At 39.5% G+C, this 15,360-nt stretch overlaps 1 protein-coding gene across 1 annotated transcript in view; it reads right to left on the bottom strand.

The window, feature by feature from the left end:
- LOC107733408 (glutamate receptor 3-like) overlaps positions 1-15,360 on the bottom strand; it is a 152,008-nt gene that overhangs the window by 112,188 nt on the left and 24,460 nt on the right. Inside the window, exon 3 of the mRNA XM_016545008.1 lies at positions 5,524-5,763. Within this exon, the coding sequence (XP_016400494.1) occupies positions 5,524-5,763 (240 nt within the window). The remainder of the gene's footprint in view (positions 1-5,523; positions 5,764-15,360) is intronic.

The following is a 15,360-nucleotide window of genomic DNA, read 5'->3' as shown; positions in this document are numbered from 1 at the left end:
ATAAATCCTCTGAAGTGATATTACATATTATTTCAGAGACATAACTCAAACAAAGCAGTATATACTGTTCTGCTCATAGGTAAGTTTACCTACTACTAAATGCCAGAAACAGAACTTGAAAGTATCTTTAACAAATTGTAACCTGGCCAGCAGTAATAAGTTGCACTCATTGTTTCGGTTTGGTACCTTGTAAACATGACTTTGAATTGTCACCCATGCATAACAGTATTTGACATGAAAGAGAAAACCGTAGAACCAAGAACTGTACAATCAAGCTTGCTTTGCGAGATGCTTTTTGCTTTTCTTTTTTTAAATGTAATATTCTTTTTGGTTTATATTAACATACTATTTAATTTTTAGCTAAAACAGATCATAATTTCAAGTCATTTTAAGTTCAGCTTGAGTGAAAGCAGTGATATCTGAGTCGGTGAACTGTTTACTTTGTAAAACCAGTTTGACCCATTCAGAATGATTTGCAGACCAAGTGTGACCAATGAACCAATATTCCAGAGCCTAATGAGCCAAACATAGCGTGATGGAGGCACTGCTTGCTGTCACATGACTTTTCAACTGTGTCAGGTTGTTCCTCCCTCACATTCACTTCACACTAGAAGTGCTCATACTATCTAATCCTACCCAGGCTCATTGTCAACTTTTATTCCTTTTCATCTAAATTTTGATTTACAGGGCCAGAGTTTTAATTAAGAACGCCTAATTTTCTTACAACATTATGTTATGACTTCAAAACAATTTTAACATGCTATGAGATTTGCATTTGTTAACACTATCAGGTAGGTTTAGGGTTGTGTTTGGTGTAGGGGGTTTGTTACTTCCAAACACGATGGAGCATTAACCTTTTAGTGACACTCCCTGAACATACAAAGTCTGAACTGCTGCAATACGTACCTGAACCAAAGTAATAAAAACGCAGCAATACGTGCCTGTACCAGCGTAATAAAAACGTGTCATTGTTGCATATTGACCGCGAGTTTTAGCCCCACTCACTGGACATTTCACTTTGAAACTGCAGCGAAACGTGCAATAAGGTACGCAGTATCAGTGTTGCAGAAATGTCGCCACAAGCACGTATTTCCAATGAGCCTGGGTTTATCTAATCACATATTTTGCAAAATAAATGTTGTTTTTGTACAGCTGATTGTTTTCTGTTCCTGGATCCTGTCAAACAAACATAGTGCTAAGTCTATCCCACATTCTGTCCTAAACTAACACCAACAATCAAAGGAATGTGATAGGCCCCAACCCTAACCTTACCCTATTGATCCATAAACATTTCTTACTTGGCTGTTATTTGATCTTGGAACTAAAAAAAAAAACTGTACTTAAAACAGCTAATGAAAAAATAATCCTTTAGATGGAATCAAATAGCGACCCATGCCAAAACTAATAAACATTTTTGGCCAGCATCTCAGTTGCGTACCCATCCATGTCACATCAGGGTCATGTCATTTGATATACGTGTCCATGTGATGTGCCAAGTGTCAACTTGACTCAAGGTTCCTGATGAAGTGCTTTAATAAACTCCGTTAATCCTCTCCTGGGGTTCCAGTAATAAGGATTACATTTCACTGTTGCCTTTAAGGGAGGGATGCTGGCTGGGCATGAAGTTTAGCTTAAATCTAAGCCAATAATCTGAGCGAGAAGCTATAGTGTTTTAATGCAACATAATTGCTATGCTATGAGTTTGGTTGTCTTGCATTAGATGCAGGTGCCTGCTGTAATTAGTAATAATTTAGGCTGTCATTATTACACATTAATTTAGTTTTCATTATTAAGTTCATTATTAAAACTATAAACGCTTTAAATAATGCCCCTTAACCCGCATATAAATTCCTTCATAAGCCATTAGATAAATCCAACACTGAAGTACCACCCAAACTTGACAGACACCTGTCTATCAATTCAAAACTTCACTCGTTTCTTATAATACCATACTGTCTTGTAATCTTCATTTTGGGACTTTTTTCAGCAAATATTGTTATATTGTGTCTATATATGTAGTGCAATGTCGTTAATAATCAGGCAGCAATATTGTAGTATCTGGCAGTATCTGGTTGACAGCCCAACACAGTAGGAGGCCACCCATCAGAATACATATAAATGAAGGAAACGCAGTGCATAATAGTGTGGCTCCCCAGTGTGGGAGATTTATGGATTCTGTAAAAAGACAGGTGATAGATACCCCATTCTGCAGGAAGCACCGATCAACAGTAGTTGTTTTTGTATGCTTTTGCACAATTATGGCTACAAACTCTCTCTCTTCGCTTCTATACACTAAAAGGGTGTGTTCCACTTCCTTTTGTATGTCCTTCCCTCTCTAACTTTGTCTTGTTGACTTGGATGTACATCATTGCTTTTGTTGCATGAGTGCTTACTACTGGCGAAACCCTTGCAATGGGCTGAATTGGAACGTCCTAAGCCCTTGACCACTTGGAATCCACTATGGAGCTGATCTATTGTTTAAATTTTTTCTCTTATGAATTTGCTTGATCCACCATTCTATATGTCTATAGGTATGCTTGGGCTGTTGGAGAACATGTCTAAAATTTTTCCCGATCGGGTTTTTTGTTCCCCCGAACCGTGTCATTGAACATTGAGTATCTGTTGAGTCATGTTGAACATTGAGTCGTGTTGCATTGTTATAGATGGATCTGCCTGATATGTACAAATGAGTAGATTCACTCCCTCTGTCAAAAACGAAGGGTCAAGATCCTGTCCATATAAACTTCCCTCGTCCACTTGACGAAGTGGATCACACTTTACAACGGTGGTAGGGATTCCCCCAAGGGGAAGGGCTTAGGGAAGTTCACAAGTGTGTGTCTAAAAGTGAAGTGGAACGCACCCCTAATCTGAATGTGATTCACTGAACAAAAGAGAAAAAAACAAAAAATATACATAGTTAAAGTTTGAATTTCTATCGATTTCACGATAGTGTCATTACTGTGAATTCTTCTGGCGACAATAACTGTGTAGTGAAAATCTGGTATTGTGACAGTCCTACATCACATCATGTATGCAATTAATGCAATTTGATTAAAATGCCAATCAATTTACATAATGTCCTTGGTTTCATGTCCTGGAGTTTGAGAGATATGCTAAAACTGCTCTTTGTATGGTCTTTTACTGAACTGAGAAGCTCCTTGGCAACTTAAAGGAAATGACCTTTAAATCGCAGTGAAACAAATCCAGGCGGAAGCTGCTATGAAGGACACATAAGGATGGGAGGGGGGACTCAATGAGCTCTCTGAGCTAGCGCTGTGTCTTATCTAATTAGGGATGCATTTTGCAGGAAAAACCATTGTGAACCCAACCGCAGGATGCTAGCGGGCTTTAATGGGACCCGAAATGCCAGTGTCACCGCCTCAAGCTTGTGTTCCGCCATGAGACGCTTTGACTCATCACAGATATTCCTCAACAGAAAGCACTTGAGTTTAATTAATTGCTCAATCCGTCTGAGATGAGCGATGGGAAATGATGATTTCCTTGCTAGTAAATGAATGGTTAAATAGGACATGGTGCAGAAAGGCGAATGGTGGAACACCGAAACGACAGCACAGATGTTGTGACTGCCGCAGAGGAGTTGACTGCATTGCCATATATAAAGTACAGGAAGAGCAGAATCATTGGCCAGGTGTCTTCTGGGTCAAATGGAGATTGTGACCTCTTCAGGATTAGTAAACACAAACCATGGCCCAAGAACAGGTGCGCTCGGGGGAGGGGGGTGATGAGGCATCGGCACTGCTATGGCCCTGAATTTTAATTTGGTAACAAAGACATTTTAGGATCCTATTGTTTTACTGCCACTCCTAATATTGTCCGTGTACTTATATGAAATTCAAATGATGTCATTATTTACTCACCCTAATGCTGTTCTAAACGCATATGGATTTTTTTTTCTTCAGTGCAATACAAAAGGAGACGTTTGGTGGGATATTCACACTGCTTTGTTTTATACAATTAAAGTGAATAGGTGACAGGTGCTGTCAAACCTAAAAAATGACAATAAAATCACAGTAAAGCACTATAATAGTAGTCCACATGACTCTAACCAGACATGACGCAGCACCTATAACACAAGATTTGTTAATCAGAGTTTTTTTTATTTTTGGTTGCACCTCCTTTTCTGTTGGTAGAGCACCTCTTTTTGCAGCTATTTTAATCAGAGTTTTTGTCATAACCAATCATGCCAGCGATACGCGACGAGCAAAGGAAGATTCTATTTTCTGAAATGAAATTCTATTTCAGCGATGTTGTGGCTGACAGGTCAGGGATTGATTGTTTTGTATAATATTAAAATAGTTTAATTTGAGTTTGTATATAATTGTGCATGCTTTTGATTATCTACGGTGGATGATTTGCCTCAGATCTTGAAAACAGCTTTGAATGGCATTTAAACAAACAATATATTTCATGAAAAAGACTGTATCAGTCAATGAAAATGTATTTTGAATAATGTTTTTTTTTCAATTGGATCAAGTACGTCCATTTCAATGTGAGTGCAAGACAGCAGTGCGCTTGCAGAGAGAGCCCGCCCACACGCTCTTCTGATTGGCTGTCATTTGTGATTTGCTGGAATCTTATCACATTGCATCTGGTCAGACAGTAGGCGTGTTCAACTTCGACTTGCAGTCATTAGTCACTGATAATCTTGCTGTATCTCTCAAATCTCAGTTGTATTTAAAAATTGGTACAACATGAATTATCTATTTATTTATTATTATTGTTATTTTTTTTATGAATAATCTATTTGTTTTTGTCTGTTCCTCACATAAACCTATTGTATGGCTTCAGAAAACTTGTGCTATACAGGGTGCAAGTTGTATTGACTATCTTTATGGTGGATTTCTTTTCTTTTCTTTCGAACTTGACCAACACAATCTAATGGCAATCCGAAACTATTTTACATTTTGCTGAATTCATACAAACCTTATCTGCTCACACCCCAGTGATGGCTATGTTTAGGGGTGGGGATAGGGGTGCACCTTCATGCTTTCTTTTTTCTAAAAGAAGCATGAATTTTGTACAATTCACATTGTATGAATTCATACGAAATTGCCACCTTGTAATATCCTCTGAGACAGAGGTGTGAACCTTCTTCAGAACATGTCTCTTTTTTGTCTTCCATGAAGGAAACATGGACTTTTATGAACTGTTTGAAATCAATAACCCTGTGCAAGTCTAATGCAGATAAACTGTATTAGGAAAGTAAGGTGAGTTATTTAATAAGTAAAGTATTTTAGGGCCCCAAATTCGTCTATGCCGCTCAGAACTGGGCCACATCATTTCTAAATTCATCATGTATCCAGAGATATCTGGACCTTTGCACCAGTACTGCAGGCGCTCTATCCAGACCCCAAAGACTCAAATGGGGCATCCATCCTCCATCATGCCCTGCTCCTTATGTGCTATAAAGCCAGCAAAAACAATTCAAATCAGCACTAACTGTTTATCTCATCTAGGCCGAACATTTCGCTTGGTGTTCCACAGGTAACTAAGAGGACTTACCTCTGTCTGTGTCATAGAGGTAGACAAACTTGTTCCACTTGTAGTGAGACAGGAGACTCAGGACGGCGCCCTTCAATGGAGGGCGCATCTGGATGACAAACTGTACGTCGGAGTCGATGGGGTAGCTGGGAGTGACGAAGGAGGTGTGGAGGGCCCCACAGAAGGAGGTCAGCGTGTTCATGGACTTCTTGTCATAAAAGCCGAAGATGGCATACACCCCTCTGGAGAACTGTGAACAAACTGGAATCAGAGCAAGATAAGTTTGCTTAGTTTGTTTATGACACAGTAAACAGTAAAAAGTGTCGAAAAACGCATAACGCATAATTCTAAACCAATCCTACCAAATGGAATCCAATGATGTTGGCAAGTGAATAATTGCCATAATAGGAAAATCTCTACAAACATGGAAATTTGTTTTGACTCCATGAATATGAGCGGAGAAATAATTGCATTTTTTTTTCCAGCAGATGAAAGTGCTGCAATGCGTGTGACAGTTAGAACCCATCAACACACTCTTGCCTTAAACAAAATACAAAACTTCACGTCTGATTGGTTGTTCCTTATTCTCCCAAAACACTTGAAGCAAATTAAGCATAATTATGCACATCTCTATGAACCGATAACATCCAATTACTGACACAGAAATTTAACGGTTTGCAGAGAACCTCTCGTCTGAGTTATTTACAATATTTAGCCGGGGGCAACAACATGGTTAATTTCATATATTAATATAGATGCTAACTCTTAAAAGATATTTAAAAAAATGCTGATCGCAACAAAAGTTTTAGAATTTTACAAAAAATCATGGAATCTGTGGCTAAATTAACAGAATGTGAGAAGAGGCATCCAAACTGGTTGACCAGCAATATTGATTTGTTTGTTTTTTTCAGCAAGTTCATAATTCACAACCGGCTGATGAAATTCTGTGAAAAATGCCTAGTTACCACATGTAGACACAAGTGGACTCCTACAAAACATTAGGCTAACACCTCTGCACTGCTTACTTCAACAATGGTATGACTGGTAATTTTGTAAAAGTACCTCTAAAAAGCCAATTTAAAAAATTCTAAATATAGGTGTTTTAAACAGTTTCAGCCCTTTGGCTGACTCCCACCAGACTCAACCTCTGAATTAGACAGCTCATCCCTTCAACCACAACCTTTATCTAAAGTCTCGCCCTTCATAGACATGTCAGCCAACCCGAATGTGCAAAATTATTCACAAGCAGAGACCGTTTCTCACCCCGGACCGCGATTGTGCCCTCGTAATGCCACTACTCCCCTGCTCCTCTAGAGATCTGTGGACGCCAACAGATCAGTCAGTTTATTGGTATCGGATTTCATATCCTCCAACAAATGTAACATAAAAACAAAACATGGTCTCTTACTGTCTGCATCAAAGGTGCTTGATTAGAATAAGCTACTAAGTGGACCAGATTCTATGCCAGTAATCAAAAGTCTAATCAGGCTAGTGATTCCTTGTCTTCTCTATTGCTCAAAAGCTGGTCATCCATACAGCTGCATTACTCTGGCACATATGTGCGAAAACTGGCCTGTAGAGGAGTGACAATTATACTGTGTAGAGGCTAGTTATGCGGCCCATCTCCTCACCGGCTCTGTTGGTCTTCAACATTTCCCACAGTTTACTCTTAATTTGGTCCAGTTCTGACACAGCCTTACTCCTGAGGGAGAGGAGCTGGCTGCTTCCCTTCCATCAGTTGTCCTGGACTTATTAGGACAGGCTTTGAACAAACTCAAACCAAATACATAAATGATGTCAGATGCCTCTGTCAGCTCTCAACTCCAACTAAAGCCTGTTTGTGTTGGCCTGTCTACCCCAACAATCTGGATGTTTCCCTAAGCTTACTTGTTTGAGGGCTGGCACCTTTCTCTTCCGGAATATCTCTCTTCTCAAACCATAACTCTCAGTATAGCTTGGTCTACAGGCTAAGTTTGGGTTTTCCAAAACACTAAGTGCACACAAATAGTGTTTAATGTTTTCCCAAAAGCATCATTATCTAAGTACTACAAAAATTGTACTACTTCATTTAGCAGTCTTGAACTACTCTTAAGACCATTAATTGCAATTTAATTGGTGAAAAAGGACAACATAATAAGTTAGACGATATTGAACAATATGTTTTCGAAAAAGGACAACATTAATGCAACTAGTTTACTGCAAGACAACTCTACGCTATAAATAAAGAATAAAAAACTGTTTCACATGCATGACTCATTTCTTAATTTACTTTGCAAACAATTGGTTATGACTATAAATCTTAAGAAACATGAGACCCTGCAATATTACATATATGATGTCTCTGAACTTTTTGAAACTTCAAAGTTCTGGGTGAATGAACTTTCAATTGATGACAGAAATTTCTTGGGTTTTATTAAAGTCTTAATTTGTGTTTTGTAATTGAGCATAAGTCTTATGGGTTTGGAACAACATGAGGTTGAGTCATTTTATTTTTAAGTGAACTAACTCTTTAGTATTATCCAAAGAGCGTGGTTTGCAACATCAATGGGACACTTGGCATGAGTAAATAGGGCCCTTCTTGAACATTTCTGAACAATTTTTTTAATCAGTGTGAAGTACAGTGTTTGTACTCTGGTGTTGCTTCATTTCTTAAAGTAATTCCATGAGATTGAGACAAATCTCAGTGCTTGGAATCACTATGAGCCCTGTTTTGAAGCGCAAGCATTGCCTCATTGCTTTTCATTACGCAGAGAGTCTTAGCATGTCACGTTACATTTTGATAACATGTTTACTCTGGTGGGCGCGGTGCATGCAGCTGTGCACATTGCAGCTCAGGGAAGAGTGCTAAGCAATGTTAACGACTCTCTGAATGGCTGAAAGATCCTTCCTCAGCCCCTCCATCTTAACCTTCTCGTCCCCGAGCAACTAGCGCTCTCATTACAGGCTACTCGTCAAAACACGCCGCGCCTTCATTCTGCTAATCAGGACATTCTCTGCACTGCAGCAGGAACGATGCATTTCCACATGCCTGACTGCTCCAAATGACCGTGAGGCCACTGGTGTTGAAATGATTAGGACCATTAGAAAAGACTCCGTACCAACGGCTGCATTTGGGACTGAAATAATGTAATCGCAGTGTCATGCACTTGAAGCCATCTTTCGCCACCATGATTGTACATGGCCCAGAGACCTAAAGCGCATCGCGGCAAATGTCAGAGTCGATCATCCAGCTTTCAGTATTCACTGTCCTCTTCTGTCCTTATTCCTCTCTCTCTCTTCTCGTTCTACCGCTTCTGCCTTTCCACCCACCCCTACAAACACCTCACCCCAAAACACAACACTCTCACAGGAAGATAGTTCTCTGGGGGTTTGAGCAAGTAATTGTATCTGCTCTTGTGATGAGACATGTGAAGTCCTTCAAACTGTTTATTCAAAATGCCAGCTGAAAACAAGAATCCCTGTCCTCCTAATGAAGCATGCTATCGGGATGTGTCTTTGAAAGACAAATGGTTACAGATTATGCATCCTCTTGCATGCACACACGTACATTTTCCGCTGCATTTATTGCACTGGCTACAAAACTAATGTTCACATTTCATAATGTATCTTTTTCCATTTGGCTGTTTATAGTCACACACTGGCTCATTACAACAGATGTATAGCATTTGCAATGCATTGCCTTTGCACTGCATATTGTACATAGTCAGCATTCCAAGCAAAATGGATCCAAATACTTGACTTATTCTGAATGTCTACACAGGCAGAAACTCGGAGACATCATTTACATTCAACTGTTAACACCAGTGCCTAGTTGCTTAACAGTGCTGTCTAGTAAGCCACTGACTAAGGTTTAGAATAGAGTCATTGTGTCTTTCTCTCCTGTCCAAGGGTCATGACTCACCGCACCAATTCCAACCCCCCATACACCAAACAATGCACCATAAGTCTTCTCTAGACCCTTCAACCTCATGGGACATCAGCAGTCAGTGTAGTCCATGACTAATCAGCTAGTCAATATCATGGTTATGTGTCCTGATCTTTGTAGAGCATCACAGACTGAAAATGTTAATGGGCAACATAGTATTAAAAGAATCACATTCAAATTTTTATAATCCCAAGCAATGGTTAGCACCGCACATATCCAGCTTCATATCAATGGGTTTTCATAGTCGATAGGTTTGTTCGGTAGCTCACGGAGTACGGAGACGTACTTGAGAGGCCAGGAGCTCCGGTTCGAATCCCGTGTAACTACGGTTTGACAAAATGGTTCAAATCTGCATATAAGGAAGTTAAAATGACACGGTTGCATCAACAAATGCGTTTTTATATCAGTTTTGCATTTGTTAACAGTATCGGGTAGGTTTAGGGTTGGGTTTGGTGTAGGGCATATTTCCAACACGATAGAGCATTAACTTTTAGCGACAGTCCCCGGATATTTGAATTCTGAACTGCCGCAATACGTACCTGAAGCAACGTAATAAAAACACAGCAATACGTGCCTATATCAACGTAATAAAAACGTGCCAGGGTTCACGTATTGAACCTGTGTTTTAGCGCCACTCAGTGGACATTTCTCTTTGAAACTGCGGTGAAACGTGCAGTAAGGTACGTAAAAACGGTGCTGCAGAAAAGTACCCAGAGGTACGTATTCTTATGAGACTGGGTTGAATGATTGTGTACAAGAAACACAAAGCATACTGTTCTTATATAAATAATCTCTGTTGGAAAGTCCCAAATGCAATGTGTGTGGTAACACTTTATAATAATTTTCATTGATAAATCATTAACAAACATTATATAATGCTTACTAGATAATTAGTTAATATATATTCAAAGAGTTAGAAACGTGTGACAATGTGCTTGTTAATGTTTGCTAATATTATTAAATATTAGATAACGTTCAAACAGATCATTATTTCATGTAAGTTAAAATACTTACAAATATCATTAAACGTTCAATTCCATATGACCAAGCACTTATTATGATTTTAACAGATGTTATAAAATGATTAAAAGCTTATGTTAATGCACAACACATTAGCTTCTATTGAGGTGTGATACAAGTAAGGTTAGGGACAGGTTTGGTGGTTTGAGGTAGGTTTAAGGGATGGTTAAACCCGGTTCAACCTGTTTATATTACATTGTTTAGATGTATTTTCTTTTAAAAAGTTATTTGTTTTCCCCTGTTTATTTATGATTCAAGGAATATCCTGTTTAATTATATACTGAAGAGTAGTATACCAATGTGAGTGTTGGGGTGATAAAAACTTTTTTTGCACCAAAATTACAATCTGTTATGTCTTTAGCAAGAATTTAGCTAAACTTAACCCGCCACCCTTTACACAAACCTTATTACATTAGCTAAAAGTCCAATGCCCATAAAGATAATAAATTATTAGTAATCATTTATAAACATTTGGGACACGTTTTGCCATTGAGATGACTGCTCATAAAGTTATTAATGATTAGTAAACATTTATAAACATTTGCAAATGATGTATAGTTTTCACTTTAGATTGGGTACTGCAAAAACATAAACCAATAATTAATAGATTATTTGTCAAGATGTGTAAATAGAGGTCTACATTTACATTAAATAATCAAATGTTAATGTTAATTTGTGGCAGCTTGCATTTTTGTCTTATTTCAGCAATATTAGCAAAACAAAAAACTCTTTGCCTGAGGTTAATGCATTAATTTATTAGCCTTCATTAATTTGTATCTTGTTTCACAATATTCTGGAAATCACAGCTTTGTAATCATTATAAATATCTAGATACTTTCAGCCTTTGTATGTGTCAGAGAAAAAGAAAGGTCATTTTTACCAGAATATTAGCAATACAAGAAACTGCTATTTTCTCAAGTGAGGTAAGTTTTCATCTTATTCCCGTTTGTGGTGAATTCATTACAAGCACTATTTCAGCATAACAGGTGTTGGAGAATTTTACAAGGCCAGTGTGACCAACTATATTGTGTATTACACAAAGTAGCAGGGCATATACGAAGTATACAAAAATACTTCTTCCACAATGACTGTCAGTTCAAACAGAGCAATGTTTTGAAAGCTTAGAGCCACGGTGTCATAGTGTCTACACTCTTAAATTAACCTATGAATGACTTACTTATAGTTGTCTCTGCACATTAAACAAGAATTGGACAAAAAGACTGCATACATAACCTTTAAATGCTGTCTTTCCTTCTTAAAAGTAAAACAGTCTCTACACAGAAGAAGTGATGACCACCATTCCAGCAAATAACGAAGGTGGACATGCTGTTAATTCACTTTAGCATTTGCTGCAATCCACTGTTGTAGTATTTTGGCATTTCTGCTAGAATATCCAACACATCATGCATTCTCCACAGAGGAAATGTATTACAAGAGCAATGGTTGCAACAATCTCCTTCTACTTCTTTTCCCCCTTGGGGGTTTATGACTGGGGTTGATGCATGTACAGCTTATGATATTCTGTAATTGGATTTCCAGAAAGCTGTTGACAAAGTCTCCCACAACTGCCTAATCCTCAATCAGCAGTGCAGCGCTGAGCATCTTCCTATAGCTGGGTAGAGAGCAACGGAAGCATGCAGCCCAGAGATGCCATTGTAATATCAAATGGCATGAGGGGATGCTGTGGATTTATTGTAGCATTTGACAAAACACAGCACATTTTACAGGACATACAATAAAAACAGTTAATCTCAAGGAAGCACAGGGGAGAACATGCTATATCATATAACCTAACTCATATCTACTAGATAGTGTATCAGGTAATGAAGCCAGTGATAGTCCACTGACATTGAAAACCAATTACTCTTTTCCAGAGACTGGTGATAGTTATCAGTGTAAAACTTTCAAAAATATTTTAGTAGTACCATGGTGTTAGATGGCAATACCATGGTACTGAATGATTATATTCATATCCCACGTTATTTATATGGCAATCCAAAGCCCACTGTAATGCCATGGTACATTTTGTTACTGTCTTGTTAGTGAAAACATTAGCTTTCCACATTTTCATCTTATAATAGCTCTTATTACAGTTAAGCTTCCCTTTTGTTACAATAGCTGGTTATGTTATTAGTTGGCTATGTTAGCTATGTTTAGCTATTTTTACTGTATGTACAGTAGCTATATACCAAACAATGTGCTAATTTATTCAGCCGAATCAAAAACTGTTATAAACAGCTGTTTTTCAAAAAAAAAAAAAAAAAAACTTTCTCGCTACTACAAAGTGTAAAATGCTGTGTGGGCATTTACATTTCAGTGAGCAAGTGCTTCCTTAATGATCAGAAGCTGTCTGAAATCACTGAATGAAACTGTTCACAGTTACGAGATTTCAGGGTAGTTTGTTGTAAGGGAAACTTTAATGCAATTTCTGTCACGTACACAAAAAGCAGAGACCTTGGATTGAGTATTTCTAGCAGCTAACTTCAGCATATCATGCTAGTCACCCCCGTATCAGAAGCTAGAGTGGGCAGCTAGCGTCGTTGAGGAGAGAGCACAGGGGAAGTAGTCAAGGAGGCCATTTGCAAATCGCCTCTTCCTCTGGGTAACTTAGCTGTAGTTTCCAACAGAGGCCATTTTCAAAGGGGAGAGACGAGAGCTGTGGGTGGTGTGTGTTTCAACTGGGTTTCTTGTATAGCGGGATGGAAAATGGCAGCTCATGATGCATCATTCAGTCTCTCTCTTTCTGTGCTTTTCGCTTTTCACTCAGCCTCTCTGAATTCTTAGACTCACTCATATCAACCACATATCTATCCATCGCAGCCTCCTCCACATTACCGATGCTAACCTGCAAACCACTGACCGGCTCTTGTAATATAGCTTTCACTATAGAGGTGTTTTCAAATGATATGTAGGAATTCATGACAAGCAGTGCCTGATAAAAACCCAATCTTGGCAAGAAAGGGATTTGCATTGTTTGCTTGATTACAGGCATGAATTTAAAGCAAGTCTCCCAAGGCGCTCTCTTTTCAGCTCTGGTGTTACTGTCCAGAATAACTAAACAGGCCACGGGCGGGAGGGGAGAGGACTCTTTAACCTTGAAGCTATCGTGTAAAGAATGCTCTCCGCTCCTCTCTACCTCGCTCTCAAGCCTACTTTCGGTCTTTAAGAGTAGAGAGTCCACTTTCCTATCTCAGCTTTCAGGAGTCCTTGCTGAGGTTGTAATGCTAGAGCAAAGAGGAACTCCTGGCCCTACTTCATTACAAGCTGAGCCTCAGAATCCCTTTATTTCAGAACTTGGCAGTATAAATATATATCTCTGCATATCTTATGTCTCGCCTGCAGGCAGCCCGCAGATGTGTCTTCTAGGAGTAGCTCAGTGATCTGAGGTAAAAAAGTACCAAAGACCATGAAAGGGATGCGGGCTGCATCCCAGTTTGCATACCTCTACCACACACCAATGTACTATTGCCCTATCCGTAATCGCTAACTACCCCTAAAACCAGAGACCCAACTCCAGCCCTGATCCAAACCCCTAATCAACGAGGATGTCCTACTTGTTGAAAACCACTGCAAGGATGGTGGTAGAGAAATTCCCCCTCTCCCTCCTCCAAATCTATCTCAATGCTATATAGCACTGATAGTATATAAATTTAGAAGCAACCAAAGTCATCATGGGGTGAGGATGCGGTCGGCAGTGCTCAAATTATCTCATCACTGACACTGGCCTTCATTAACGGCTCACACATCCAGCAGATCCTAGAGTCTGTGATACCAGTGGGCTGCACAGGGAGGATAAAAGCAAACGAAAGACAGTAATACAGATAGAGGAGGCGGTGTGTTCACAAGAAGCTGCAGCCCAGCGTGAACAGCATTGGAGATGTGAGGGATGAGGAAAGAAAGACACACTGCCTATGAGAGGCCCTCGGGTTAACGCAGAGCCCGGGTCAGGGCCACAAAAGGGAACACACAGGTGATGGAAGTGGCAGCCACTCGAACGCTGAGACAGCCAGAGTCTCAGAGCCGATGACTTGAACAGAAGGAAAAGACTGGCTGCCGTGCATGTCTGTGCTGCTTATTCTGCGCAACCAAGTTCCCAGGTCACCCAAGCTAGCATAAAAGCACAAAGACAGGCTTAGGAGCCATTGTCCCTTTTCAGATGTCTTTAAACAGTGCTTCACTTCTGACACATTTTTCCCCTTTCTTTTGCATTTCCGAAAAGAGGACATCTGAACCAAGCGCACCATCGGGAGGTTCAAGCATGGAATCGCTCCAGATTGTCTTTTCAGTTTGCAGCTGGATGGGATTAGGGATCATATACGCCTGGGGTGAACTTTCGGATCCACATGCAAGCCTAACAAGAAAACAATCCAGCTGAGGAACTTTAGAGGAAAAGCAGCGAGAGCCCACACAAAGAAAGAGGTAGAGAGTTATAAATAGGAGCCATGTGTCAGGCCTTGCATTTGCAGATTGACTTAATATTTCATTGCCTGTCACACAAACAGCCATGGACACATAACGGCAAGCTGAGAAGTCTTCCTATGGAATCTACCCACAGCTTCTGCTTGTTGATGTGCGAAGTGGCGAGAACAACTGCTCAAATGAACCATTTCCTAAGGAACATGGGATGAATGTGGATGAGAGAGCAGACTGATTCTTTAACTCACAGACTTGATTAGGGTCAGTGCAACCCTTTTCAGTAAACCACAAACTCCAACAAGCAGTAAGAAAAGTACAACGTACAGTCAGCCAGACATTATCACAAACTAAACTTAGTAAAGTAGCACCCATTTCAGTTACTGTACCTGGATGAGCATCTGATATAAAGTGTTGCCAGTGTTTAACAATTGTGAATATTAGGAAATATCTATGACCGGAGAATTGCCGTAACTGACCAATCAGAAAGTACCCCCCCC

This window comes from Sinocyclocheilus rhinocerous, unplaced genomic scaffold, assembly GCF_001515625.1.
Source record: "Sinocyclocheilus rhinocerous isolate Xijiao unplaced genomic scaffold, SAMN03320098_v1.1 scaffold460, whole genome shotgun sequence".
Lineage (NCBI taxonomy): Eukaryota > Metazoa > Chordata > Actinopteri > Cypriniformes > Cyprinidae > Sinocyclocheilus > Sinocyclocheilus rhinocerous.
This window is presented reverse-complemented; position numbering and strand designations above follow the sequence as displayed.